Source organism: Ovis canadensis, chromosome 11, assembly GCF_042477335.2.
Source record: "Ovis canadensis isolate MfBH-ARS-UI-01 breed Bighorn chromosome 11, ARS-UI_OviCan_v2, whole genome shotgun sequence".
Lineage (NCBI taxonomy): Eukaryota > Metazoa > Chordata > Mammalia > Artiodactyla > Bovidae > Ovis > Ovis canadensis.
In genome coordinates this window covers 27,965,898-27,991,487 of record NC_091255.1, presented here as the reverse complement: position 1 = coordinate 27,991,487, position 25,590 = coordinate 27,965,898, and the positions used below count along the sequence as shown (strand labels likewise).

The following is a 25,590-nucleotide window of genomic DNA, read 5'->3' as shown; positions in this document are numbered from 1 at the left end:
AGTATGACTAGAGAAAAGGTGCCTGGAAGCAATAAGGGTGCCGGTGGGATCAGGACCAGCTATGTAACTTGCAAGACCCAGTGTGAAAATAAAAAGGTGGCTTCCTGTTCATGAATGATTAAGAATTCAAGACAGTCAGAGCAGGGCATTAAGCCCAGTGGGGCCCTGCTGAGCTTGGTGCACTGGACGCATGCCCATGAAGGTGCCCTGGAGGGGGCGGTCTCCCTGAGCGACATCTTGCCCTCCCGGTGTCCTCATTCAGTTCCTGCTTCTGTGGATTGAATCAGTCTCCATTTAAAACCATCTCATTGTTGATCTTCCTGATGTCTTCCTGTCCCGCAGGGCAAAAATAGAGGAACATCTGGCCAGGGTGGAAGCGGTAACAAAGGAGATAGAAACAACAGGAACCTACCAGCTGACGGGAGATGAGCTCATCTTTGCCACCAAGCAGGCCTGGCGCAACGCCCCCCGCTGCATCGGGAGGATCCAGTGGTCGAACCTGCAGGTCGATGCCCTTAGACGGAGGAGGGAGGAGCGGGAGAGGAAGCTGGGGGGCGGGCATGTGGGCCCTGAGCTGTGTGCAAGGTCCTCACCTTCTCTCTCTCCATCCCTGCACTTGAGATGAGGACTCACAGACACCCACCCCTCCAGAGTCTAGACTCCAACCTCTGCACCAGGATTTCTAGCCCATCTTTCTCCCTTGTGTTGAATCCGAGAGACTGAATGCCAGCATGAAACCAAGCGGCCTTGCTAGTATTATTGCTGTGGACCTGGTTCTTCACCTTGATTGAATTCTTGTCTTTTAGAAAACATTTTCTTTATCCTAGCCTCCTAGGTCATCTTTACATTTATTGCTGGGTAACTGTGGGCTTCCTGGGTGGCTCAGTGGTAAAGAATCCGCCTGCCAATGCAGGAGATGCAGGTTCGATCCCTGGGTCAGGAAGATCCCTTGGAGGAGGAAATGGCAACCCATTCCAATATTCTTGCCTGGGAAATCCCATGGACAGAGGATCCCGGCGGGCTACATGGGGTCGCAAAAGAGTCGGATGCAACTTAGCGCCTAAACAACAACAGTAGTAAAAATACTTGGACAGAAAAATAGATGAGAAATGCCAACAACACGGGCTCTGGCTGTAATGAAATGTGCTGGAGGCCATATGCAAAATGTTTAAAGCAACTAGGCTGTGGAAATCATGGTGCTTGAGAATCCAGTTCTCTTGAGGGTTAGGTTTAGATAGGGTCTTCCAAGTCGGGGAGCGCCTGGGCTCCCCCAGGAAAGCAGAAGAAGGAAGAAGGGGCGGGGGGCGGGTGCACGCCTCTGCAGGATGTTCAGGTGGTGGGGATTTGGGCCGCTCCTTCAGTCCCTCCTGACTCAGCTTCTGATCAGCCCCGCCGAGGCCTCTGTCCTCCTGGTCCTTGACGGGCATGGTCTGGGTGGGCTGTGCGCAGGTCTTTGACGCCCGGAGCTGTTCCACGGCCCAGGAAATGTTCGAACACATCTGCAGACACGTGCGTTACGCCACCAACAACGGCAACATCAGGTGCGTGTGCCTATCCTGAGGCCACGGCTGGGGCCCTGCACAGCCCCCTGAGGCTTAGCCGAGAGATGCAGGCGGGTTTAAGCTCCCAGAGAGGCCAGACAGGAAGAAAGTAGAAAGACCTTGGCTTCTTCAGGCAGTCTTCACAGTGAGCCCGCCTCCATGAGCCTAGTGCCTCATCAGTGGTCCATTTCCTTGGTTTCTTTCTGACTTAGAGCCATTTGGAGGAGACAGGGGGGATCTTTAAGAGGTAACTTCACTCTTCAAGGTTAGGGTCCCCACTTTGTAGAGGGGATGAGAAGTGGGTTTTGCAGCTGATGGGTCCAGTGTGGTGTTTCCCTTGGAGGTGAGGGACTCACTGCTCATCCGTACCCACCCCAAACTGTCTCCCTTACCATCTCCCTCCCCCAACCAGGGAGGTCAAGGCCGACTCACTCAGTCACTCATTTATTTTTCTGTTCAGCAAACACTCAGTGTCTGCCTGATGGGGACCCGACACAGGGCTAGGCTTGTGGGTGGGAAGTGAGCAGGACCCTGGGCCGAGGCTCCAGCCCACTGCGAATCTACAGCTTGCACAGAAAGGCACCCAGTTAACTCGACCCCAAAAAGAGAGGGTCCATCTGCTTAAAGGGCCAGGACAGCCTGAAGGGTGGGAAGGGCTCCCTGGAGGGGCGGTCCCTGCGCTCGTCTGCAAGGAAGGGTAGGAGCCGGCGGGGGGGGCGGGGGGGGGCGGAGAGGAAGGAGCAGATATGTCAGGAAGTGGACAGGTTACACAGAGGCTGGCGAGAGCTTGGCGTGTCTCGGGGCTGCAGGGGTTTGGTTCAGTTAGCTTGGCTGCAGAGCCCTGGGGAGTGGGAAGACAGGAGGGGGAGGGGGACCTGTTAGGGGGTTAGTGGCTGGAAGCCCCCACCGAAGCCGGGTGGCAAACAGTACCATCCTCGTCTTGGGAAAGGTCGGCCATCACCGTGTTCCCCCAGCGGAGCGATGGGAAGCATGACTTCCGGGTCTGGAATGCCCAGCTCATCCGCTATGCCGGCTACCAGATGCCAGATGGCAGCATCAGAGGGGACCCCGCCAGTGTGGAGTTCACACAGGTACCAGGCCCAGCTTTGGTGGGTGAGAGTGGAACCCAGAGCGGCCCAGGGACCGGCGTCTCCAGGCTCACTGGGCCTGTCTTGCCCCCAGCTGTGCATCGACCTGGGCTGGAAGCCCAAGTTCAGCCGCTTCGACGTGTTGCCTCTAGTCCTGCAGGCTGACGGCCGCGACCCAGAGCTCTTCGAAATCCCCCCTGACCTTGTGCTTGAGGTGCCCATGGAACATCCCAGGTAAGCAGGCTGTGGGTGCCGAGAGCGTGAGTTCACATGCATGCCCCCTCCTTTCCAAAGAGAGATCGCAGTCCTCAGGACCCTCCCTGCTCCTCCCCCAAAGCCCAGCCAGCAGCAGCTTGATGCCCAGCAGGGCTGGCTTTCCAAGTCCACCACATCACCCTTGTACAGCAGCTTTGTCAGGCCTCAGACTTATGAGGAGATGCTGAAGGGGACAGGAAAGCAATGACTTAGGTAGACTGGGTCCTGGGAGCTTGGGAAGCGGTGACCCTGGGAGGCGGAGCCTTGAAAGGCCCTGAGATTCTCACGCTGGACGCCCAGGCCTCTTTGACCTTCCTGCCAACTCTCTTCGCCATTCATCTCCTGACTGTGGTGATGGGATAAGGTGACAGTATTTTGAGAGCTCAACGGGTTCAGCCCCTGCTCCGGGGCTGAATTACAAAAATACCTCCATGCATTGACACTCACTATGTAGCAGGTATTAGGCTGCGCTATTATTTTTATCCTCTAAATATACTGAACTTAGTCCTACCTCAGGGCCTTTGTGCTTGCTGTTCCCTCTGCCTGACAGGCCCTTTCTTCAGAATTTTGCAGAGTTCATTTCTTGTTAATGAGGTATTTCCATTACCTGTTCTGAGAAGCCTCTTCTGAACACCCAATCTAGGGTAGGAACCCTTACCCTTCATCTAACATGTCACTTTGTGCTTTTTTTTTTTTTTAATATTGATTAATTTGCACGCATCGGGTCTTAGTTGTGGTATACAGACTCTGTGTGCGTGCTAAGTCGCTTCAGTCATGTCTGACTCTTTGTGACCCTATGGATGGGATTCTCCAAGCAGGAATACTGAAGTGGGTTGCCATTTCTTCCTTCAGGGGTCTTCCCAACCCAAGGACTGAACCCGCATCTCTTATGTCTCATGCATGGGCAGACAGGTTCTTTACCATTAGCGTCACTTGAAGCACAGCGGACTCTCTCTGGTTGTGGCCCTTGGGCTTAGCAGCTCCTCAGTGCATGAGGTCATAGTTATCTTAGTTCCCCCACCAGGATCCAACCTGAGTCCCCTACATTGCAGGACAGATTCTTAACCAGTGGACCGCAAGTGCAGCCCCATCACCTTGTCTTTATTTTCTCATTTATTTATTTGTTTACCTATTTGTAGTCTGTAAGGTCAAGAATTAGGGATCTTGTCTTTCTTGTTCAGCAATATATCCCCAACACCTAGCAAGATGTCTGGCTCATAGTAGGTACTCAGTTATAAATATTTCTGGAGTGAATGAATATACAAGTAAAGGGTACTATTATCTTCACAGTAATCCCATGATTTATCTCTGCTTTGCTGGTGGGGATGCTGAGGCTCAGAGAGGCGGAATAATATCTGAAGGTCACACAGCTGGTAATCAGTCAGGCAGAACTTGAACCTAGGCTTTCTGACACTGGGGTCCTTAATTGCTATGTTCTGTTGAGTCCTCAGCATTTAGCCCAGAGCCTGCTACTTACTTGATGCTTAATACGTTTGCTTGAATAATCTCATGAATGAATGCGTAATTAGCCACATGTTATGTCTAAGTCACCTCTCCAGGTGGGATGAACTTAGAGATCAGCACTTGAAAAGGAGTTTTCTTGGTTGACTCTTTTTCTGAAGCTTTTATTAGGGCGTGAGTGTGGGCCGAAGTGAAGGCTCCATTGCCACCAGCCCTGCCTCCCTACCAGGTACGAATGGTTCCGGGAGCTGGAGCTCAAGTGGTATGCTCTGCCAGCCGTGGCCAACATGCTGCTTGAGGTGGGCGGCCTCGAGTTCCCAGGGTGCCCCTTCAATGGGTGGTACATGGGCACGGAGGTTGGAGTCCGGGACTTCTGCGACGTCCAGCGATACAACATCCTGGAGGTAATGAGGACCATCGAGCTGGGCCGGCTGGAGGTGCAGGCCTGCGGGTGGGGCCCCAGGGACCAACTCACCCCCATTTCTCTGCCCCTGCAGGAAGTGGGCAGAAGGATGGGCCTGGAAACGCACAAGCTGGCCTCGCTCTGGAAGGACCGGGCTGTCGTTGAGATCAACGTCGCTGTGCTCCACAGCTTCCAGGCATGTGTGCTGTCTGTGGGTCTGAAGGCGCTCTGGTTAGAAGGCTATCTGGTGCAGCCGCTCGTGTTGTTCTTGATTTTCCCCTTACAGCTTTGCTCATTTATTCGTGCATCCAACAGTGTTGAATACCCGGTTTATGTCAGGTGCTGGGGGATACAGAGACAAGCCTCCTCAGGTCTTCTAGTGTAAACTTGAATGCTTCTAGCAACAGGCAACTCCTTACCTCTCAAGACTGGTCAATCCTGGCGTCTGAACACTGAATCCTATCCTCTCCCAATTTTCAAGGACTTTTATTCCTGAAAATCCTCCCCCTCTCATAGCAGCTGTCTCCTTATCCACTGGATCATTTCCACTGATGACCAATAAGGTGTAATGATTCCCATGTCAAAGAGATAAATGACTAGCCAGCCAAATACTTCCCCTAAGCAGCTGCTACCTTGGTTTTCTACTTCCGTTTACAGCAAAAACCATTGATGTGCTAAGTTGCTTCAGTCATGTCTGACTCTTTGTGACCCATGGATTGTAGCCCGCCAGGCTCCTCTGTCCATGGGATTTCCCAGGGAAGAATACTGGAGTGGGTTGCCATGCCCTCCTCCAGGGGATCTTCCCACCCCAGGGATGGAACCCAGGTCTCCCGCATTGCAGTTGGATTCTTTACCATCTGAGCCACCAGGGAAGCCCCCAAACCATTGAAAGACCTCGTAGTACTTTCTCACCTCCCACCTCCTCCAGTCAGGCTTTTATCCTCCACGGCTCTGCCAGTCACAGTGGAATTCTGGCTTTTATTCAAGCTCACCAAGATGGTCCCCACCGTAGGGCCTTTGCATTTGCTTTTCCCTCTGCCTAAAACTCTTGCCACGAATCATCCTATGACCAGCTCCTTCCCTTCAGCCAGGTCTCAATTATCACCTCTTCAGAGCAGCCCTCTCTGCACCATAAAAATGGCACGCTCACCCCCCTTCATCCTGTCTCGTATTCCTTTACCCCTTTCTTTTCCTTCACAATCCTTATCAGATCCTGACATAGTCCCTCTCTTCCTTTCTGGTTTTCTTTCTGTGCTTATTTGTGGCTGCGCTGGGTCCTCGTTGCTGTGCACGGGTTTCGCTAGTTGCTGTGAGCGGAGGCTGCTCTCTGGTTGTGGTGCGCGAGTTTCTCATCGCAGTGGCGTCTCTTATCGTGGAGCATGGGCTCCTGCGCACGTGGGCTTCAGTACTTGCAGCACATGCCCTCAGTAGCTGTGGTATGCGGGCTTAGTTGCCTCGTGGCATGAGGGATCTTCCCGGATCAAGGATCGAACGCATGTCTCCTGCACTGGCAGGTGGATTCTTAACCACTGGAGCACCAGAGAAGTCCGTCTCCTTCTTTCTTTCTTTGCCCCATTAGAATATAAGCTCCATGTGGCAGGGACCTTGTCTCTCCCGTTCACTGCTTTACCCTTGGAGCCTAGAAGAGTGTCTGGCTAAAGACAGAGATGGAGATGTGGAGATGCTAAAAATGTATTCACTGGGTGAAAGACCCAGAGCCCACGTCCACACGAGCAGTGGTTACTCTTGCTTCCCTATCTGGGCAGCAGCGTCCACCACACACAGCAGGCTGGTTTCTGTGTGGGGCTGAGCCCTCTGGCGCATCTGCTGCTCTCTCTCATATCAACACTCCCCTTGTGGGAAGGAGCCATGGGACGTGTGAAGCTATTATTGCTTTAGAAGCTGGAATCATCTCCACAAAGCGGGCAGATGTCCTGGAAGCCTGGCCACTGGGCTGAGAGTCATCCATTCATTCAGCAAAGTTTTATTGTACATTTTTCATGTGTCAGGCACTAGGCCAGGCCAAGAATATGAGCAGTGAGCAAAACAGATAGAAACCCTGACCTTGTGGAAAGTAGCGGGAGCTGACTTTAAACACCCAGTAAATACATACGCACTGTTCCCTAGGGCTGGTCACCCTATAGACAGGTCAAGCTCATGCCTGCTTGTGGGGAGTAGGGGGCATGGGGAAGCTCTGAGACAAGACAGGAAGAGCCCCCTGCAGCTGGCCCAGCTTGGGAAGGCCCCAAGGCTGTGGACCACACATCCTGACCCCAGAATCAGCTCTGACATTGGCAGGATGTGGATACATCCCAGAAAATCTGCTGACCCTCAGCAGTCTCCTGACCACTGCTGACCACATCCCTCCACTGCTTGAGAGTCTCCAGGCAGGACTTCCCCGTGACCCTCCTTCGGGGTCAGCTTCAAAAGACTTGGGCTCATTTCCTCATCTGCAAAACAGAGATAATAATGGTACCTCCCTCACTAGGTTACGGTAAAAATGAAATGAAAACCAATGCAAATTGTTTAGCTGCACTCCCTGACCCACAGCGAACACTCAAAACGCATTAGTTTTTTTTTTTTTTTTCTGTTTTATTTATGTATTTGGCTATACCTGGTCTTAGTTGCTGCACACGGATCTTCAGTCTTCATCGCAGCATGCAGGACCCTTTTACATTGCAGCTTGAGGAATCTTTTAGTTGCAGCATGTAGAATCTGTTAAATATTAATAGCTCCTCACCTAGGGATCAAACCTAGTCCCCGCTGCCTCCCACATTGAGAGCTCAGAGTTTTAGCCACTGGACCACCAGGGAAGTCCAGCATCAGTTTTGTTGTTATTGTTATTTATTGCTGTTGCAGCCATTCTCACCACTATCACCATCGGCTCCGGAGCCTAAAACTGGTCTGGCATCCAGCAGCTGCTGTGTGAAAAGTGAAGTGTTAGTTGCTCAGTTGTGTCTGACTCTACCACCCCATGGACTGTATGTAGTCCCCCAGGCTTCTCTATCCATGGGATTTTTTAGGCAAGAATACTGGAGTGGGCTGCCATGCCCTTCTCCAGGGGATCTTCCCGACCCAGGGATCAAACCTGGGTCTCCCACATTGCAAGCAGACGCTTTACCGTCTGAGCCACCAGGGAAGCCCCCAGTTGCTGAGTATTTAAAAGTTTACAAGGCGTGGCTGGTCCTACTAGTCCCTCCACCAGCGGGCTCCTCTCCTGCCTCCTGACCTGGTCTCAAGCAATGCCCGTCCGCTGCCTAACTTGTACCCGTCTCTCAAAACTCACCTCTTCTTAGAAGCTGTCTCTAAGGAACTCACCTCCTCTTAGAAGCTGTCTCTAAAGTCCCCCATCTCTGCTCTGGGACCCTGTCTGAGCATAGCCCTCCCTCAGCCCTCCGTCAGCACCTGCTCTGACCTCCGTCATAGCTTCTGTCAGACCATGTGAAACGGCTGAGGTCCTTCTGCCTCCCCACAGTTAGAACACGATCTAAGGCAGAAACAGGGCTGCGTCTTCCACCTCTATATGCAGTTCCTGGTAGATAGAAATAATAATAGCAGCTAACATTTACTGAGCATGTTTTATGCTTTACTTGTTAACTATTTTAAGATTTTTAAAAATTATTTTTGGCTGTGGTGGGTCTTCATGGTTGTGCACAGGCTTTCATCGGGTTGCAGTGAATAGAGGCTGCTCTCTGCTTGCTGTGCGTGGGCTTCCCATTTCGGTAGCATCTCTTGTTTCAGAGCATGGGCTATAGGGCACATGGGCTCAGTAGTTGCAGTGCATGGGCTTAGCTGCCCCATGGCAGTTGGGATCTTACTTCCCAGACTAGGGACTGAACCCATGTTCCCTCTTGCAAGCAGATTCTTAGCGATTGGACCCCCAGGCACATCCCTTATTTATTGCATCCTTTCAACAGCATGATGATGTACCAACTGTTACCATCCCCATTTTATAGACGAGGAAACTGAGGTTACAGAGCTATTGAGAGCCCAAGGTTTGAACTACTCCATGAAACAAATGTCTCTTGACTGCATGAGTTGCGCCAGACAATGTGGCTGCTCTTACTGAATCATTCCAAAAAGGCTCAGGCCCCTTGGATTCTAACTTTAAGACGTGGGATATGGTGGTAATTTGTCTTCGATATGCTGTAGTTCCCCCAGGGCTTCAGCCCTCTTCAGAGATGTCTAGTTCCTTTTTAGCTGAGACAGCCACTCCTTTGGGAGGTGATTCCTGGAACTCTCTGCCAACAAGTGACAAAAAAGGCACTGTGGTTTGATTCAACAGCATCCAGAGAGCCATTTGCTGGGAGTTTGGGGAGAGTGTGAGCATGGCCTGAGAAGCTGGACACCACCCCCAGAGGGCCAAGGGCAGCAGCCTGTGGTCTGAGGGCTGACCACGGCTATTGTGCTTGCTTGGGCTCCTCAGAGGCTCTGGCTGTACCTTGCATTTGGGTATTTATTGTCATCAGTGAGAATGGGTCCAGGGGATTACACTCCATTTTTACAGATTGCCAGGCCCTCCCATGGTCCATCCGGGAGCCCTGCAGCTCCCCGGCCACTCTCCTTACTCCTCTCGTCCACTCGCCTTCTTGCCCCCTTCCGATTTAGAAGCAGAACGTGACCATCATGGACCACCACTCCGCTGCGGAGTCCTTCATGAAGTACATGCAGAACGAGTACCGCTCCCGAGGGGGCTGCCCAGCTGACTGGATTTGGCTGGTCCCGCCGATTTCTGGAAGCATCACCCCCGTGTTCCACCAGGAAATGCTAAATTACATCCTGTCCCCTTTCTACTACTACCAGGTAAAAGAGGGGGCTTCCTCTGCTCCCTCGGGAACTCAGGGGTGGAGACACACTCAGACTGTGTGTGTCTGCACATGCGTGTGCGTGCGTGTGTGTGTGTGTTTGCGTGTGCATGTGTATGCTCACTGGTGCAGGACATACAGGGAAGAATCAGGGACACAGAGGCATGTATTTAATGCTTTCTGGGCTTCCCTCAAGGATGCTTTTGTCCATTTCCACAGAGCTGAGACTGCAGGAAACACCTTTCATTGTACCTTTAGTAGCCCAGCGCTCTGCACGCCCATTGTGCCCGCCTGCCTGGGAGGGGTGTGGACAGTCACAGAGCACCGTGGTCAGGAGCCTGGCTCCCAGCCATGTACATCTGGGGTGATTCTCCCACTTCCTAGCTGTGTGACCTCGGGTGGGTCATTGCACCCATCTAAGCCCTGATTTTTTCATCTCTGAAAAGATGGCTATCAGCTCCATGATGGCAGAGGTGGTCAAGAATCCCGTGAGCCAATGCACAGATAGCCCAGCCCGGTGCCCTACCCAGAGTGCACTCAGGAACTGCCACCCAGTGAAACGGGCTCTTTTTATCCTTTTTATCAAAAAGGACCTTGGTTAGATTTAGGGAGGAGCTTCCTTGCCCTAAAGGTGAGGAGGGTGACTGGCTGCCCAGGACACTGTGGGCCTGTTGTCCTAGCACCTCCTCCAACTCTCAGCAGCATCCCAGGTCAGACTGTGCATGACGTACAGTCTATATAGGCTTCCCAGTGGTGAGACATCAAGAGAAAAGAGACACGTGGCCCCTCCTTCCAGGGGGACAGTTGAATGAAAATCAGCTGATCTCTGCCAGACAGGAGCTTCAGGTTTGAGGGAGACAGACAGACGCAGCCCTTCCCTGTGTGGCTTTCAGTGAGGGGGTGCGGACAGGGCCTGCTTGCCTCCCCACCCCGCCCCCAACTTATAAGGGGCACAAAGAGCCCTCTGTCTCTCCAAGCCGGAACCAAGCCAGGGCCTGTCTTGCCCACATAACTGCCCTCTTTTCTGAAGGTGGAGGCCTGGAAAACCCATGTCTGGCAGGACGAGAGGCGGAGGCCCCAGAGAAGAGAGATTCGATTCAAGGTCTTGATCAAGTAAGTGGGAATGGTTGATGTTGACATCTGAATGGCAGCCCTTCCTTCTAGGCCTTGATGGACAGGAAACAAAGAGAAACCACTGGCAGCCCAGTGGTTAGGACTCAGCGCTTCCACTGGTGCGTGGGTTTGATCCCTGCTGGGGGTGCTGAGATCCCATGTGCCTCATGGCCCAAACACTAAAGCATAAAACAGAGGCAGCATTGTAACGAATCCAATAAAGAGTTTTAAAATCTTTTTTTAAAAGCATATTAAAACTATTTAAAAAAGAGAGAGAGAAAGGGTTTGATTCCCAGACGTGCGTGCATGATAAGTCACTTCAGTCGCGTCTGACTCTGCGACCCTATGAACTGTAGCCCACCAGGCTCCTCTGGCCATGGAATTCTCCAGGCGGGAATACTGGAGTGGATTGTCATGCCCTCCTCCAGGGGATCTTCCTGATCTAGGGATCGAACTTGTGTCTCATTATGTCTCCTGCATTGGCAGATGGGTTCTTTACCGCAGGTGCCACCGGACCCCAATTCCATGGGTCACCTGCCACCTCTGCCCCAGAGTTCTCTCTCCTCTATTTTCCCAAAGGACCTGAGTGGCAGGTTGACCTGGATTCTTTCCCCTCAACCTGCCCTGCTTTAGGCTTCCTGTCTGGAAGGCTGACTCGGCACCTACACTGTCTGTCCCCACAGAGCCGTGTTCTTCGCCTCGGTGCTGATGCAGAAGGCCATGTCGTCCCGGGTCAGAGCCACGATCCTCTTTGCAACAGAGACGGGGAGATCGGAAACGCTGGCCCAAGACCTTGGGGCTTTGTTCAGCTGTGCCTTCAACCCCAAGGTAGCTGCCTCGGCCTGTGTGTGGGGAAGTCTGGGAGGAGTGACAGTGATTGCTCTGCTCCTAGGTAGCCCTGAGCCTCAGGGCATACTTTGCAACTCTGTGATAGAAGGAGAGATATGTGTCCCGATTTCCCAACTTACCCAGTAGATAAGCTTTTCATAGTGTTCCAGAAAACACAATTTGAGAAACATGTTCCTAATGATGCCATGTCTCCATATACATGAACTGTCCCAGGGGAATGTTATTCACATTTGCTGAGCACGTCCTATACGGGCTGTGGGCCTAAAGGCGAAGGACCCAGAGAATGGATAAGATGCAGAGAAATAAAACAAACCCCAAGGGTGACTCATTCCCTCTAGCAGTGTTGGATTTGAGCTTCCGTCACTGAACTCACTGAAGGCATCCCAGGTCAGGCTGGCCTGGGTAGAAACCTGAGGCCCTGACGTGTTTCACCTGAGATTAGCTTCAGGCAAAGCATTTGTGTTTCCAAGATGCCAAAGGAGTTGAGCAATTTTGTAACCCACTCATCCTGTTTTTGTGAAAAGTATGTCCGCATTCTTGGAATCCGAAATAGCGGTGCAAGTGGTAAGACGTGATGTGGGACATGAAGTGTTTTGGAGGCAGACCCCCCCAGGGCTGGCTGATGTGCTAGCCGTGGGAGAGTCAAAGAACCGAGGACGCTGTGTGCAAATAGATTAGGTTGGCAGGGACTTGTTAAGTACTTACCTCCACCATGGCAGGCACCAGGGGACAGAGCTGATGACAGGGACCCAAGCGTTGGATGCCTGGGGAGGGCGTGGAGGGAGTCAGCCTGGGAAGCGAGGGCTGACATCCACCCTGGGTGCTCTGCAGGTTCTCTGCATGGATCAGTACCGGCTGAGCCATCTGGAGGAGGAACAGCTGCTGCTGGTGGTGACCAGCACTTTTGGCAACGGAGACTCCCCTGGCAACGGAGAGGTGGGTGGCCCAGAGCCCAGGGCCCAGGAGTCTGGCAGCTGGTAAGGGCCCGAAAGGACCAAGGAAAGGACATGGGGACTCAGCATGTCCTAAGGAGGGCATTTGGGAGTGAGAGCTCCGATCACTCTGGGTTGCCCTAACGTTAGCCATCAGCCTTCCTCCTTGGTAATTACTGGTGTATACTCGAGCTGCCAAGCCTATGATGTGCTTAATATATTTCAGTAAATTGACTTGCCTTTTTAAATTCAAAAATTCATTTTTAGAGGAAACTTTATATCAGTCTCACAAATGGAAAGCCAGCAAAGAGTGGTCCCACGTAAATCCAATGAAAGTCAAACAGTTATTGAATTTTAGCCAGATCCTGTTGCCTAATCATGGCTTGCTTTGTTCTTCAAAAAGAGTAACAAGCAAGTATTAGAGAAGTGTTAAGTCTCCATTGGCAGTGATCTGAGATCTTTTTTCCCTAGTGTTTAGGACAAGAAAATAAAATAATTGAAACAGGAGTGACTATTTAAAAATTATAGAAAAAAGAATATTTTCCTACCATGTGATTTGATTTTCCATCTGAAGTTATCTTGGAAAAAAACAAAGTGAAAATGTTAGTTGCTCAGCCATGTCTGAGTGTTTGCGACCCCGATGGACTATAGCCTGCCTGGCTCCTTGTCCATGGGATTCTCCAGGCAGGAATACTGGAGTGGGTAACCATTCCCTTCCTGGCCCAGGGGTCAAACCCAGATCTCCCGCATTGCAGGCAGGTTCTTTACCACTGGCCACTGGGAAGTTATCTTGAGTTTCTGGGAAATCAGGGTTATTTCGGAGAATATGGGACCAATCGTCAATCTGACAAGAAGAAAGGCTCAGGTGCCATCAGGAGACCCTCTAGAGATACGCTGCTATTAGACAGCACCCCCCGCCTGGCCAGGACTGGGCTCTCCTGGGTCCCCCATCAAAGGTCAGGCCCTCATGAGTTGCTGAGGCTGAAATTGTCCCCGAGTCCCAGCCAGGTGGTCCACATAAACCAACTTCCACTTGAGGATCTTGGACTTTGTCCTGCCAGATCTGGCCAGTTTCCAGATGAGCCACTGGATGACTAGGAAAAGCAGTGCTGTCATTGATCATGTGCTGAGACTTCTATGATTCTCTTCCTAGAAACTGAAGAAGTCCCTCTTGATGCTGAAAGAACTCACCAACAAGTTCCGGTAATGCCCTTCCCTGCTCCCAGACTCTGGGTTCCATCTGACAATGGAGCTGGGGATGTATAAGAAGGGAATTTCTCTGGGACGTCCAGGCCCAAAGAGAGCCTGTCCTCAGGGATGTCATGGGTCAAAGCAGGAAAACCAAGTACCTTTCTCGGGTCTGCAGGCCAGGGGTGGGGTTGGTCTTGGGAGTTGATGACAAGGTTCGGCAGTCAGGGAAGACAGGAAGGGGATGCGTGCCCTGGTGATCCTTGCCCAGCTGGCATGAACGTGTCCGGGGGCTGGCCTGTGGCTTGTTGGCTCTGGGGCAGGTGGCGGGTCGGCTCACCCAGGCTCCATGCGTGTCCTCCTCTGGCAGGTACGCCGTGTTTGGCCTTGGCTCCAGCATGTACCCTCAGTTCTGCGCTTTTGCTCACGACATCGACCAGAAGTTGTCCCAGCTGGGGGCTTCTCAGCTTGCCCCAACTGGGGAAGGGGACGAACTCAGCGGGCAGGAGGAGGCCTTCCGCAGCTGGGCCGTGCAAACCTTCAAGGTCGGTTCACAGCTGGGAGCTGCCCCACCACATGGGCAGGGAGGCTGTGGTGCGCTTGTGCCCCAGACACCTGTGCCAGGCATCCTGGCGGTCACCGCCCCATTGGGCCCTATAGGCATGGTTCCAGTGTGGGCAGGGTCTCAGGTTGGAGGACTCAGGTCACTGCTGCACCCCAACAGCCCCCAGAAGAGCTCCACTGAGATATGTGTCCTTCAGGTGGGAGAAGGTGGATAAGATGCTTCCCTGCCCTCGGGGAGCTGTGGTTTAAGATCTTTCTCCTCTCTGATTATCCAGGTCACCTCCTGACGTCCTTGTCCTGTTTCAGTGTCCCAGCTACAGAGAACTTGGAGACAGGGCTATCTCAGTAGGTCTTTAGGGCCTGCAGCTTGACCCCACTGACTGAGAAAACTCATTGAAGCAAAGTCTTTCACTCCACAGCAGGGCTTATGAGCACCAGCTTGAGAGGGGCCAGCATGATTCCCAAGCCCAGGTCTCCTCCACACGATTCCACATCAGGAAAATGGGAGCAATCAAACCTGTCTCATGGTGTGGGCATGCAGTTAAAAGGAGATGCTGTCATTATTAATAATCATAATAGAAGCAACAGCTACTCCATGCTAGAACCAGACACTTTATACAGTCTTCATAATAGCCCTGCCAGATAAGTGTCCTTAGTAGTTAGAGCACTTGGCTCAGTTGTAAGGAATGTGGTAGCCCCAGGGGTGGTGATGCTGCTGCTGATGACAGGAATGGTTATTAACACTGGTCTGTTCCATCTTCATCCAGGCAGCCTGTGAGACATTCGATGTCAGTGGCAAGCACCAAATTGAGATCCCCAAGCTCTACACTTCCAGTGTGACCTGGGACCCACACCACTACAGGCTCGTGCAGGACTCAGAGCCTCTGGACCTCAACAAAGGTATTGCTTCCCTGCACCACGCGGAGCTTGCTTGCCCTTCCTGCCGGGGTGGGCGTGTCTGAGCCCTGAGCCTATGGTCAAGAGGACACTCTGTGTTTGTATGTGTGTGTATCTGCACGTGTGTGTTAGTTACTCAGTCATGTCTGACTATTTGCAACTCCCTAGACTATAGCCCGCCCAGCCCTTCTTTCCATGGGATTCTCCAGGCAAGAATACTGGAATGGGTTACCATGCCCTCCTCCGGGGGATCTTCCTGACCCAGGGATCGAACCCAGGTCTCTTGTGTCTCCTGCAATGGTGGATGGATTCTTTACCACTGTGCCACCTGGGAAGCCCAAGGAGACCACTAGGACCCTCTGAACGGAGGCAGCTAGTCTAGGGCTACCAGGTGTCTCTCTCTCATTGGGTCCAAGAGTCTGTAGGGATGTAAGACCCAGGGCTTGTCTGGTCTCTGAGGAAGGGTATTCAGAAGGAAACCCTGGCAGGGTGGTGGAAAGAGAAGGGTGCGTCCGTGTGCTGGACACTGTGCTGGGCTCTTTGTCCACCTGCTCTAAGTGACCTCTGACACTCAGCCCAAGTGGAAAGCGCAGACAGAGAAACTGAAGTTCAGGGAGGTGCGACAAGTTGCTAGCACAAGGCCAAGCTGGGACTTGGGCCCCAGCCTTCCAGCTCCAGTGGCATCCGGGTATTAATGAAGGACATTTTGCAGAGGCAATTCCAGGCTGTGGTCCGGAAATTCTGAATGGCCCCATCGATGCTGTGCTCCCATGATTGCTCTTGTCTGTACCGCAGCTGCGGTGGTCCTGCAGGTTTCTGCATGTTTAGGATATCCTCAGCTTCAACTGTGCTTTCCTGTGGATCCCAAGCCATGGGATGCTCTAGAAATCCCCATACTGGGGGCATCTAAATTGCATTTCCCAGCACCTGGCAGCAGCACAAGCACCTTCTGTCAGAACAAGGGTCTTTATTTGTGATTGAGAAACATAGTGGGAAAAAACAGGCAGGGAAGGAAAATCCCAGCACCGTCACTGTGCGGCACCCAGGGGAATGTCGGGTGTAGTTGACTCAGCATGTGCAGGCTGCCCCACCAACACTTACAAGCCACGTCGCCACTTCACCGTCTCTCTATTCCACAGCCCTGAGCAGTATGCACGCCAAGCCTGTGTTCACCATGAGGCTCAAATCGCAGCAGAATCTGCAGAGTCCGAAATCCAGGTAGAGCAGAAGACAGGACTTCTGGGGTGAAATTCCACAGATTTCACGTATTCATTTATTTTTGGCAGCGCTAGCTTTCTCTAGTTGCGGTCTGCAGGGGCTACGCTCTAGTTTCGGAGCGCAGGTAGAGCAAGGCTCTAGGGTGCACAGGCTCTGATAGTTGCAGCGCATGGGCTTAGATGCTCCGAGGCACATAGGATCTTCCTGGACCGGGGATTGAATCCATGCCCTCTGCGTTGGCAGGCATATTCTTTACCACTGGACCACCAGGGAGGTCCCCACAGATTTTATTTTAATCAAGGGAAGACCAAAGTAAGTCAGTCTTTGAAAGAAGAAAACAAAAGTGTCCGCTGGCCTTAGCTACGGTGCTATTGGTAGGACCAGCTAAACTGCCCACCCCTGTGGCCACCAACACCTTCACATCAGGTCTGCATTAACCACGAGCCAGTTTTCCAGCTTGGGAATCATGCAGCTGCTTTACTTCCTGTCCTTTGTGATTTACCTATTTCACCAAAAAAAGGAGGGCAAGAGAAACTCAAACCCTTTGGCGCTTTCTTAAGAACTTTCAGAAATTTTGACAGGGCAGGGCTTTTCCCTGCCAGGCAACCAGTGTTGTGGATTCTCCAGAGGTTGATCTGTGCTGTCCTTACATTCATTAGCAAAACTGGGCTGTGTTCTAATAAGAACCACATTTGTGCTGACGCTAGGAAAGGTTTGTCCCAATGCCCACGTATCTCCCAGTGACATGCTTTGTTTAGGCAGAGTCTGTGGCCAAGCTCTCGTGGAGGGTGGCATGGGAGGGGTACTGCCCACCCTCTCCCCATGGAGAAGCCATGGTCCCCATCAGCCCCCAGCCCTCTTGAGCACCCTAGCCCTGGGATGCCAGCAACCTGTGTTCATGGAACCAGGCAGGAACACGAAAGGAGGGCATGTTTCCTGGGGAAGCTGGCCCACCCATCGGGGAGCATGGGAGGAAATCCTGGTGGCGTCATCAGGGGCCTCTTTTTCCTTCTCCAGCCGCACCACCCTCCTGGTGGAACTCTCCTGTGAGGGCAGCCAAGCTCCAAGCTACCTGCCGGGAGAGCACCTCGGAGTTTTCCCATGCAACCAGCCAGCCCTGGTTCAAGGCATCCTTGAGCGAGTGGTGGATGGCCCTGCCCCGCACCAGCCCATGCGCCTGGAGACCCTCTGTGAGAATGGTGAGCCTTCTGCAGGGGAGCTTGGCTGAGGCGACCTCAGCATCCTCCCCCCCCCCACCCCAGTCCCACTGATGGGTTGTGCTGCAGACACTCATCTAGTCTTGTCCTTCTGGCTGAGTAGGGGGCTCCTGAAGCCTGCCCCAAAGTAGCCTTGCAAATAGTTCTGGACTATTTATTCTGAGCTATATATTCTGGACTGTAATAGTTCCAGCAAGAAGGGATTCTTCCTTGAACTATTTGCCCAACACCAGAGGCTGGGCTGTCTTTCCCCTTCATTCGTTTCCTTAACTGGCCACTTCTGTTGATTGATTCATTTTTCCATCGAAATTTTAACCACTCATATCTATATACTGGGGGCTTCCCGGGTGGCTCAGCAGTAAAGAATCTGCCTGCAATGCAGGAGACGCAGGTTCAACCCCTGGGTCAGGAAGATCCCCTGGAGAAGGAAGTGGCAATCCACTCCAGTACTCTTGCCTGAGAAATCCCATGGACAGAGGAGCCTGGTGGGCTACAGTCCCTCAGGTTGCAAGAGTCGGACACAACTTAGCGACTAAACTATCACCACCACCATCTGTATAGAAAGAAAGAAAGTGAAGTCGCTCAGTTGTGTCCGACTCTTTGCGACCCCATGGACTGTAGCCTACCAGGCTCCTCCGTCCATTGGATTTTCCAGGCATGAATACTGGAGTGGATTGTCATTCCCTTCTCCAGGGGATCTTCCTGACCCAGGGATTGAACCCAGGTTCCCCGCATTGCAGGCAGATGGTTTACCCTCTGAGCTACCAGGGAAGCCCAATACCATCTGTATACCAGGCTACGAAACGTCTATATCCTGGGCTATGTGTGTATGTGTGCTAAGTCACTTCAGTCATGTCTGACTCTTTGTGACCCTATGGACTGTAGCCCACCAGGCTCCTTTGTCCATGGGATTTTCCAGGCAAGAATACTGGAGTGGGTTGCCATATCCTCCTCCAGAGGATTTTCCCGACCCAGGGATCGAGCCCATGTCTCCTGCATTGCAGGCGGATTCTTTATTATTTGAGCCACCAGGGAAGCCCCCATCTGGGCTATATACCTGTGCTAAAATGAATGGACTTCATGTCTGCCCTCAGAAAACCTATTACTTAGTACAGGGGGGCAGATATGCAAGAATAGTCATAATAATTACTATTATAACAGAAGCAGCCACCACAGGATAGAAAAGGGCTTTTCTCTAAATGAACAACTCATCTACCTCTAGGGTGTACATCAGTTTTTGGTGAATTTAGTCACTGTGAGTCTGTAGTTCACCTGTGTGTGTACTGCTGAAGTTCAAGTCTGTGCCAGAGAAGGACTGGACTCTGGTGCATTGTTAGTTTTGCAGGATTGTGTCCTCTTAGGTGCCCTTCAGGGGGCTATTGATCAGCCTTTCCTAGCAGTCCTATCTCTGAGCACCATCCTCTGCATTTGAGTTGGTCATGTGAGCCCTTTTACTGTTCCTGGAACCAGAATTTCAGTGTCTTCTCTCCCCTGCAGCTGGAGGGTGGAGGATGTCTGTCCCAGATGCCTAATCACTCTTTGGGAAACCTAAATGGGGCCTATTTCCTACCCTGTCTCCTTTCTTCCCTCTTCAGGCAGCTACTGGGTCAAGGACAAGCGACTGCCACCTTGCTCACTCAGCCAGGCTCTCACCCATTTCCTGGACATCACCACCCCACCAACCCAGCTGCTGCTTCGAAAGCTGGCCCAGCTGGCCACAGAAGAGGCTGAGAGGCAGAGGCTGGAGACCCTATGCCAGGTGAAGGTCGGGGCTGGTGGGTGAGGCTGGGGCAGGGTCCCAGAGTCAGGGGGAGCCTGAGCCTAGAGCTGGTTTTTAAGCTTCAAGAGGATCCACCCCAACTTCCCAAAGTGTGACTTGTCAAAGGCTGGTGGGAAGTCAGGCATCCTCTTCCATTCCATTTCTAGGACATAGTTGCATTGAGTGAAGTAAGTGTTTTGAATGTCTGCAGGAGGCAACCTAAGTGCCCTTCCTCAGAAATTAGCTAGAAAAGGAGAACCATTCTCTCTTGTATTCCCCACACCTGGAAGAAACCTGGAACTCAGGAAGTGTTGGAGGATAGATGGTGTGGATGAATGGACATAGTAACAGATGTGTAGCAGCTGAACTAATAAATGAATGAAAGAATGCATTAACTCACAGGAAACTTTCTAGGCCCAAGTCTTTGCAAAGGCACTTCCAACCCAGGGATCGAACCCAGGTCTCCTGCATTGCAGGCAGATTCATTACCAGTTAAGCCACAAGGGAAGCCCAAAGAGTACTGGAGTGGTAGCCTATCCCTTCTCCGGCAGATCTTCCTGACCCAGGAATCAAACTGGGGTCTCCTGCGTTGCTGATGGATTCTTTACCAACTGAGCTGCCAGGGAAGCCCTTTGCAAAGGCACTGGATATCGTTATTACCATCATCATTATCTCTACTTATCTTGATTCCAGTCACCTCCACTGCCATCCTCCTGTGGCTGCACTGCACTAACTTGGCACACATTTTCTCACTTAATTCTCACAACATCCCCACGAGGTAGGCAATGCTGCCCTCACTCCACAAAGGTGAAGTAATGGGGACAAGATCCCACAAATAGTAAGAGCCTTCAGGCAAGGTTTGAACCCAGGTCTGTATGATTCCAAGGTATTAGTCGCTCAGTCATGTCCTACTCTTTGTGATCCAATGGACTGTAGCCCGCCAGGCTCTTCTGTCCATGGAGTTCTCCAGGCAAGAATACTGGAGTGGGTTGCTATTTCCTTCTCCAGGATATGATTCCAAAGCTCTCCCCTAAATTAGGTTATGATAAAAATTTGACTGCTGCCCATATATGATTCCAAAACACTCCCCCGGATTAGGTTATGATAAATATTTGACTGCTGCCCACCAGTTGTTGACAGTAAGGTTTTAAGCACACGGATTAGAGAAATGCTACTCCTCTCCAGCTTAGTGTTTTCAGCACCATGGACAGCACCTAGTTCTTTGAAATATTTGCTGTGGGAATGAACGAGTGAGTGAATGAATGAATACTGAATTGTGACAGCCTCTTCCCTCCGTGTGGAGCAAGCTCCCAGAGACACTCACATTGCCCTTGGCTTTCAGCCCTCAGATTACAACAAGTGGAAGTTCACCAACAGCCCCACATTCCTGGAGGTGCTGGAGGAATTCCCGTCCCTGCGGGTATCTGCCAGCTTCCTGCTCTCCCAGCTCCCTATTCTGAAGCCCCGGTACTACTCCATCAGCTCCTCCAGGGACCTCAGACCCACGGAGATCCACCTCACTGTGGCCGTGCTCACGTACCGCACCCGAGGTGAGGCTGGGGCAGTGGCTGTGGAACAGCCCAAGTCTGCTACTTACTGGGCAGCCGTTCATCATTAAACACTCATCTTCCAGCCCTGTTAACAGCAGTGGGAGGAGTGTGGGAGAGACCACTATGAAACAGGCACCGAGCTAACTTCTTTATAGATGTGATCTGAGAAGCACATTCACATGGCTTCTGAAAACCAGGCAGAGACCCTCTTCGCTCTGCTAAAGAACATTTGCAGGAGACCTGGGTGCCATCCCTGGGTTGGAAAGATCCTCTGGAAAAGGCAATGGCTACCCAGTCCAGTGTTCTTGCCTGGAGAATCCCATGGACAGAGGAGCCTGGCAGGTTGCAGTTACAGTCCCTGGGGTGGCAAAGAGTCAAAAGTGACTGAGCGACTTTCACTCAAAGAATATCCGCAGAGGCCAGGGCTCAGTCCTCGGGGAGCGGAGGCAGGTGCACATCCTGTGAAAGCAGGATTCCGCCCTGAGGGAAACCAACAGGACTTCTTGGTAGGAGCGCTGGAGTAGAAGTTAGGGAAGCTGAGCTGTGACCTGAGGGGCCTTGTACAAGTCACCTTCCCTCTCTGAGACTCAGCTTCTGCAGTGAGAGCGCCTTGCCCGCTCTGAGTCCCTTTCAGCTTTTGCCGACTCTGGGCACATAGAGAGTAGAGCTCAGAACCAGGAGGAAAAGCAGCCCTCTGATTAAAGCCTGTTGAGTGCCTGAGCGGGCAGTTCAGGGAGGAGCCACTGAAAGTGTTCGTGCGCGGGTGGCGGGGGCCATGTTGGTCAGTGTGTGCTGTCCTTGCAGATGGCCAAGGTCCCCTGCACCACGGCGTCTGCAGCACGTGGCTCAGCAGCTTGAAGCCCCAGGACCCGGTGCCCTGCTTTGTGCGAAGGTAGGCACTCCCTCCACTGTGTCTACTGCGGGACCACTGGCCCCGGGGAATACTGGGTTGAAAGGGAGGCTTCTGGAGTTTAGAAGCCACTCTGGGTCTATTGGCCTGTAAAGAAGGCACTGGGGTCATCACACTGGGCCTCTCCATTCTAACCCCTAGCAATAGAGCACAGCCAGGTCTCTAGCAGGGACAGAGGTTGACAGTGGTGGTGGGCTCAGAACAACGAGGCTCAGCCTTTTTCCCAAAGGACCCCAGGGTGAGGTGATGGTGACTGTAGTTCACCTGGGTGGGGGACATGAAATAGCCTGCTGGACTTGGGAAACCAAATTTGAGCTCCTTGTCTCCACTGCAACCCCCCGCCCCTCAACACTGCTGCCTCCACCCGTGCCCCTGTCCTGTGTGTGTGCGTTGGACCCAGAGTGTCTGAGGACAGGACCTCTTTCCTTCTGTCCCCTCAGTGCCAGCGGCTTCCAGCTTCCCGAGGACCGCTCCCGTCCTTGCATCCTCATCGGGCCCGGCACGGGCATCGCCCCCTTCCGCAGTTTCTGGCAGCAGCGGCTCCATGAGGCTGAGCACAAAGGTGTAACTGGAGGGCTCCCGGGGATGGGGAGGGGTGGTGCCCAGTGCCTGCCTAGGAGTAGAACCGTAACTGTGACCATCCCACAGGCATTTCCTGGCCCCTCTCCCAAGTTCACCTCAGCCTGTGTGGAAGAATGATATGAATGCCCTGGGCCTCAGGTTCCGTATCTGTGAAATAGGGACAGTACTATTTTAGATAGGATGTGGCGGTGAAATGGGATTCCAGTTGGGTGCCCAGCTCAGCCAGCCTTGCAGCAAGGTCCGCCTGCCCTCTGCTGGCCACCCTGGTAACTGCAACCTGCTCTGGGTCTTGCAGGGCTCCAGGGCGGCCGCATGACCCTGGTTTTCGGGTGCCGCCGCCCGGAAGAGGACCACCTCTACTGGGAGGAGATGCTGGAGATGGCCCGCAAGGGGGTGCTGCACGAGGTGCACACAGCCTATTCCCGCCTGCCTGACCAGCCCAAGGTAAATGCCACAACTGCGTGTGTAGAGAGGGCGGAGCATTAACAGAGCAGACTATGGTGGGTGTCTGGCTCCCCACAAGCCCCTTACCTCTGTGAACCTTCACCTCCCCAGCTCCAAAATAGAGGCAAGGGACTTGCCTGGTGTTCTAGGGGCTGAGACTCCGTGCTCCCAATGCAGGGGACCGAGTTTGATCCCTGGTCAGGGATCTGTATCACGCATCCTGCAACTAAAGATCCTGCAGGCCGAAACAAAGACCCAGTGCAGCCAAATAAATATTTAAAAATAAAATGGAAGCAATTATGCAGTCACCAGAGCGGTGCTGTGAAGCTACTGATAGTATGTTTACTCTTCCAGGAGAAGAGACAGGTCCTGAGATGGTCAGGGCTAGTCAGGGTCATGTATGGGTTCATCCCCAGTGCCCAGCCTGCTGAAGGCTCCCCACTCTGGATGTACAACTGTTGGGTGGGTGGTGGTCCAGGCACCGCAAGGCTGGAGGGTGGCTGCTGTTCCCTGAATGGCCTGCTGACTCACTCTGCTACCCCAGTAGGCACTTTGCCCCAAGAGCCTGGGCAGTCAGAACAGTCTCTTGGCTCAGCCTTTGTGAACTTGTCCCATTGGGCCCCTCCCACACTGGTATTCCGTGCCTGGTGGCATCTCTGTGCCTGGTGGCATCACTTGTGTGAAGCAAGAGCAAGGAGTCCCTGATTGACTCCAGGACTTCTGAATATCTGGGGAACCCTGCTCTGAATTACAAGGAGGGTCCCCTGGACAGTCTGTGCTGAGAGGCTCCCTTTTCTGGGGTGTAAGCAGATGGGCTTCAGAGCCCTGGGCAGGACAAGTGGCTTGATTGATGCCTCTTTGAAGTATGCTAAATTCAGAGCAAGTGTGCTAAATCTGGGAGCTTCACTGGAGGTCAGCTCCTCAAGGACAGGGCTGTGGCCGGTGTTCCCCTCTCCAGCCCCAGCTCAGGCCTGGGCCAGGCAGGGCGCCAGTGCACCTCCTCACCTCGACCTTGATTGTCCCCATGCAAGGCCCTGGCTGGGAGGGTGCTCACCCCACAGCCCCTTGTGCCTGCTCCCCACCTCCCCATGGCCAGGAGGCCTGACCGCAGCCTTTGCCCTCAATAGCGGGGCCCTGGACCCACCATCTCCTCTGGTTTCAGGTCTATGTTCAAGACATCCTGCGGCAGCGGCTGGCGGGCGAGGTGCTTCGTGTGCTCCATGAAGAGCAAGGCCACCTCTATGTCTGCGGGGACGTGCGCATGGCCCGGGACGTGGCCCACAGCCTGAAGCAGCTGATGGCTACTGCGCTGAGCCTGAACGAGGAACAGGTGGAGGACTATTTCTTCCAGCTCAAGGTAGGACCACTGGTGGTGTGTGGGCTCAGGATGCGGGGCACAGGCACGGGCCTGGGAGCCGGGACCAGGGGACTCAGGCTCAGACTGATCTCAAAGGGATCCTAGAGAGAGCGGGAGGCCAGAGCTGGTGAGGTGCTAGAAGGCCTGACTGTCCATCCTGATCTGGTTGCTCAGTTGGACAAAGGCAAACATGTTGATTTTCTGCAAGACACTCAGAGTCCCTAACACACTGCTGTGCATCAAAGAGCTTGAAGACCGGGAGAAAGCATTTCCCAACCATATTCATCCCCGAGCCCCCAGTGCCTGGAGCCCTGTGGGACAAGCACAGGGCAGGCTTTGTTATTGTTCAGTCGCTCAGTTGTGTCTGACTCTTTGCGACCGGTGGACTGCAGCATGCCAGGCTTCCCTGTCCTTCACCATCTCCCGGAGCTTGCTCAAACTCGTGTTCGTTGAGTCAACGATGCCATGCAGTCATCTCGTCCTCCGTCATCCCCTTCTCCTCCTGCCTTCTGTCTTTCCCGGCATCAGGGTCTTTTCCAATAAACAGGCTATAATGGCCATCATAAAGCTTGGGGAGATGTTTTGTGGTCCACACCAGAGTGGATGCTCATGAGAGTTAAAGAGTCTTAAGTGAGATTCAAATCTAATCTAAGCATTGCAATTGGGAAGGCAAATAGTTCATGAGTGTCCGTGTGATGGGGAAACCAGGGAACCCTGGACTTGCTGAGTGAGAGGGGGCTGCACCAACAGAGCTGAAATTAATACCTTGGTCTCTGTTTTCCCTTAAAGAGCCAGAAGCGCTATCATGAAGACATCTTTGGTGCTGTATTTCCCTATGAGATGAAAAAGGATGCGGCAGCGCCCGGCGATCCCAGAGCTCCAGGCGCCAACACAAGTTAAAGCTGCTGCCCTGGACCTTAATGATGGCACCCACTCTCGATTATCTGAGGTCACAGGACTGGGGAGATTGAAGGGAGATCATATCCCCAAGCTTCTCATTTTATTTCCCCATCTCCTTCCCTCTCAAACCCTTTACTTGACCTGCTACCAAGTAGCAGCCTTGGAGACAGGGTGGAACCTTTTGTCTCTCTTGAGCCCCTGCTCCGGGGTGATGGAGAGACAGGCCTCCCTGGTCCCTTGGAGACTAAATCTGCAGCCGTTCTGGCCAGGAGGTGAGAAAGATGGAACTTCCTTGATTGCACCATTTGGAGTGACCACTAGGAGGCGCTGTCACGCCACTCTGTATTTAACTGCCCATGTACAGTTATTTATGCCTCTGTATTTAAAACAAGCAAACCCCAGTCTGCCTCTTGGGCCTTCCTTGTATGATTCCATGATGGACATATTTATACGAAATATATTTTATTTTAACCACACTGTATATGTATGTGTGTGTTTTGTAAGGAAAGCAGCCTTAAGCTGTACAGAGTTAGGGTTGGCGGGGTGGTGGTGGGGTT

The 25,590-nt window shown here is 52.7% G+C and overlaps 1 protein-coding gene across 2 annotated transcripts in view; it reads left to right on the top strand.

The window, feature by feature from the left end:
• Positions 1 to 25,509, top strand: part of NOS2 (nitric oxide synthase 2) — a 42,525-nt gene extending 17,016 nt beyond the window's left edge. For both annotated transcript variants that reach the window (XM_069542690.1, XM_069542691.1), the window contains 22 exons: positions 343 to 505; positions 1,450 to 1,541; positions 2,491 to 2,632; positions 2,724 to 2,863; positions 4,575 to 4,749; positions 4,843 to 4,944; positions 9,357 to 9,551; positions 10,584 to 10,666; positions 11,350 to 11,494; positions 12,347 to 12,451; positions 13,601 to 13,650; positions 14,006 to 14,180; positions 14,967 to 15,099; positions 16,236 to 16,314; positions 17,332 to 17,513; positions 19,127 to 19,290; positions 20,633 to 20,840; positions 21,645 to 21,732; positions 22,191 to 22,312; positions 22,628 to 22,776; positions 23,939 to 24,133; positions 24,923 to 25,509. In XM_069542690.1, the coding sequence (XP_069398791.1) occupies positions 343 to 505; positions 1,450 to 1,541; positions 2,491 to 2,632; positions 2,724 to 2,863; positions 4,575 to 4,749; positions 4,843 to 4,944; positions 9,357 to 9,551; positions 10,584 to 10,666; positions 11,350 to 11,494; positions 12,347 to 12,451; positions 13,601 to 13,650; positions 14,006 to 14,180; positions 14,967 to 15,099; positions 16,236 to 16,314; positions 17,332 to 17,513; positions 19,127 to 19,290; positions 20,633 to 20,840; positions 21,645 to 21,732; positions 22,191 to 22,312; positions 22,628 to 22,776; positions 23,939 to 24,133; positions 24,923 to 25,033 (2,998 nt within the window). In that variant the 3' untranslated portion in view covers positions 25,034 to 25,509. The remainder of the gene's footprint in view (positions 1 to 342; positions 506 to 1,449; positions 1,542 to 2,490; positions 2,633 to 2,723; positions 2,864 to 4,574; positions 4,750 to 4,842; positions 4,945 to 9,356; positions 9,552 to 10,583; positions 10,667 to 11,349; positions 11,495 to 12,346; positions 12,452 to 13,600; positions 13,651 to 14,005; positions 14,181 to 14,966; positions 15,100 to 16,235; positions 16,315 to 17,331; positions 17,514 to 19,126; positions 19,291 to 20,632; positions 20,841 to 21,644; positions 21,733 to 22,190; positions 22,313 to 22,627; positions 22,777 to 23,938; positions 24,134 to 24,922) is intronic.
• The last annotated feature ends 81 nt before the right edge of the window (positions 25,510 to 25,590 follow it).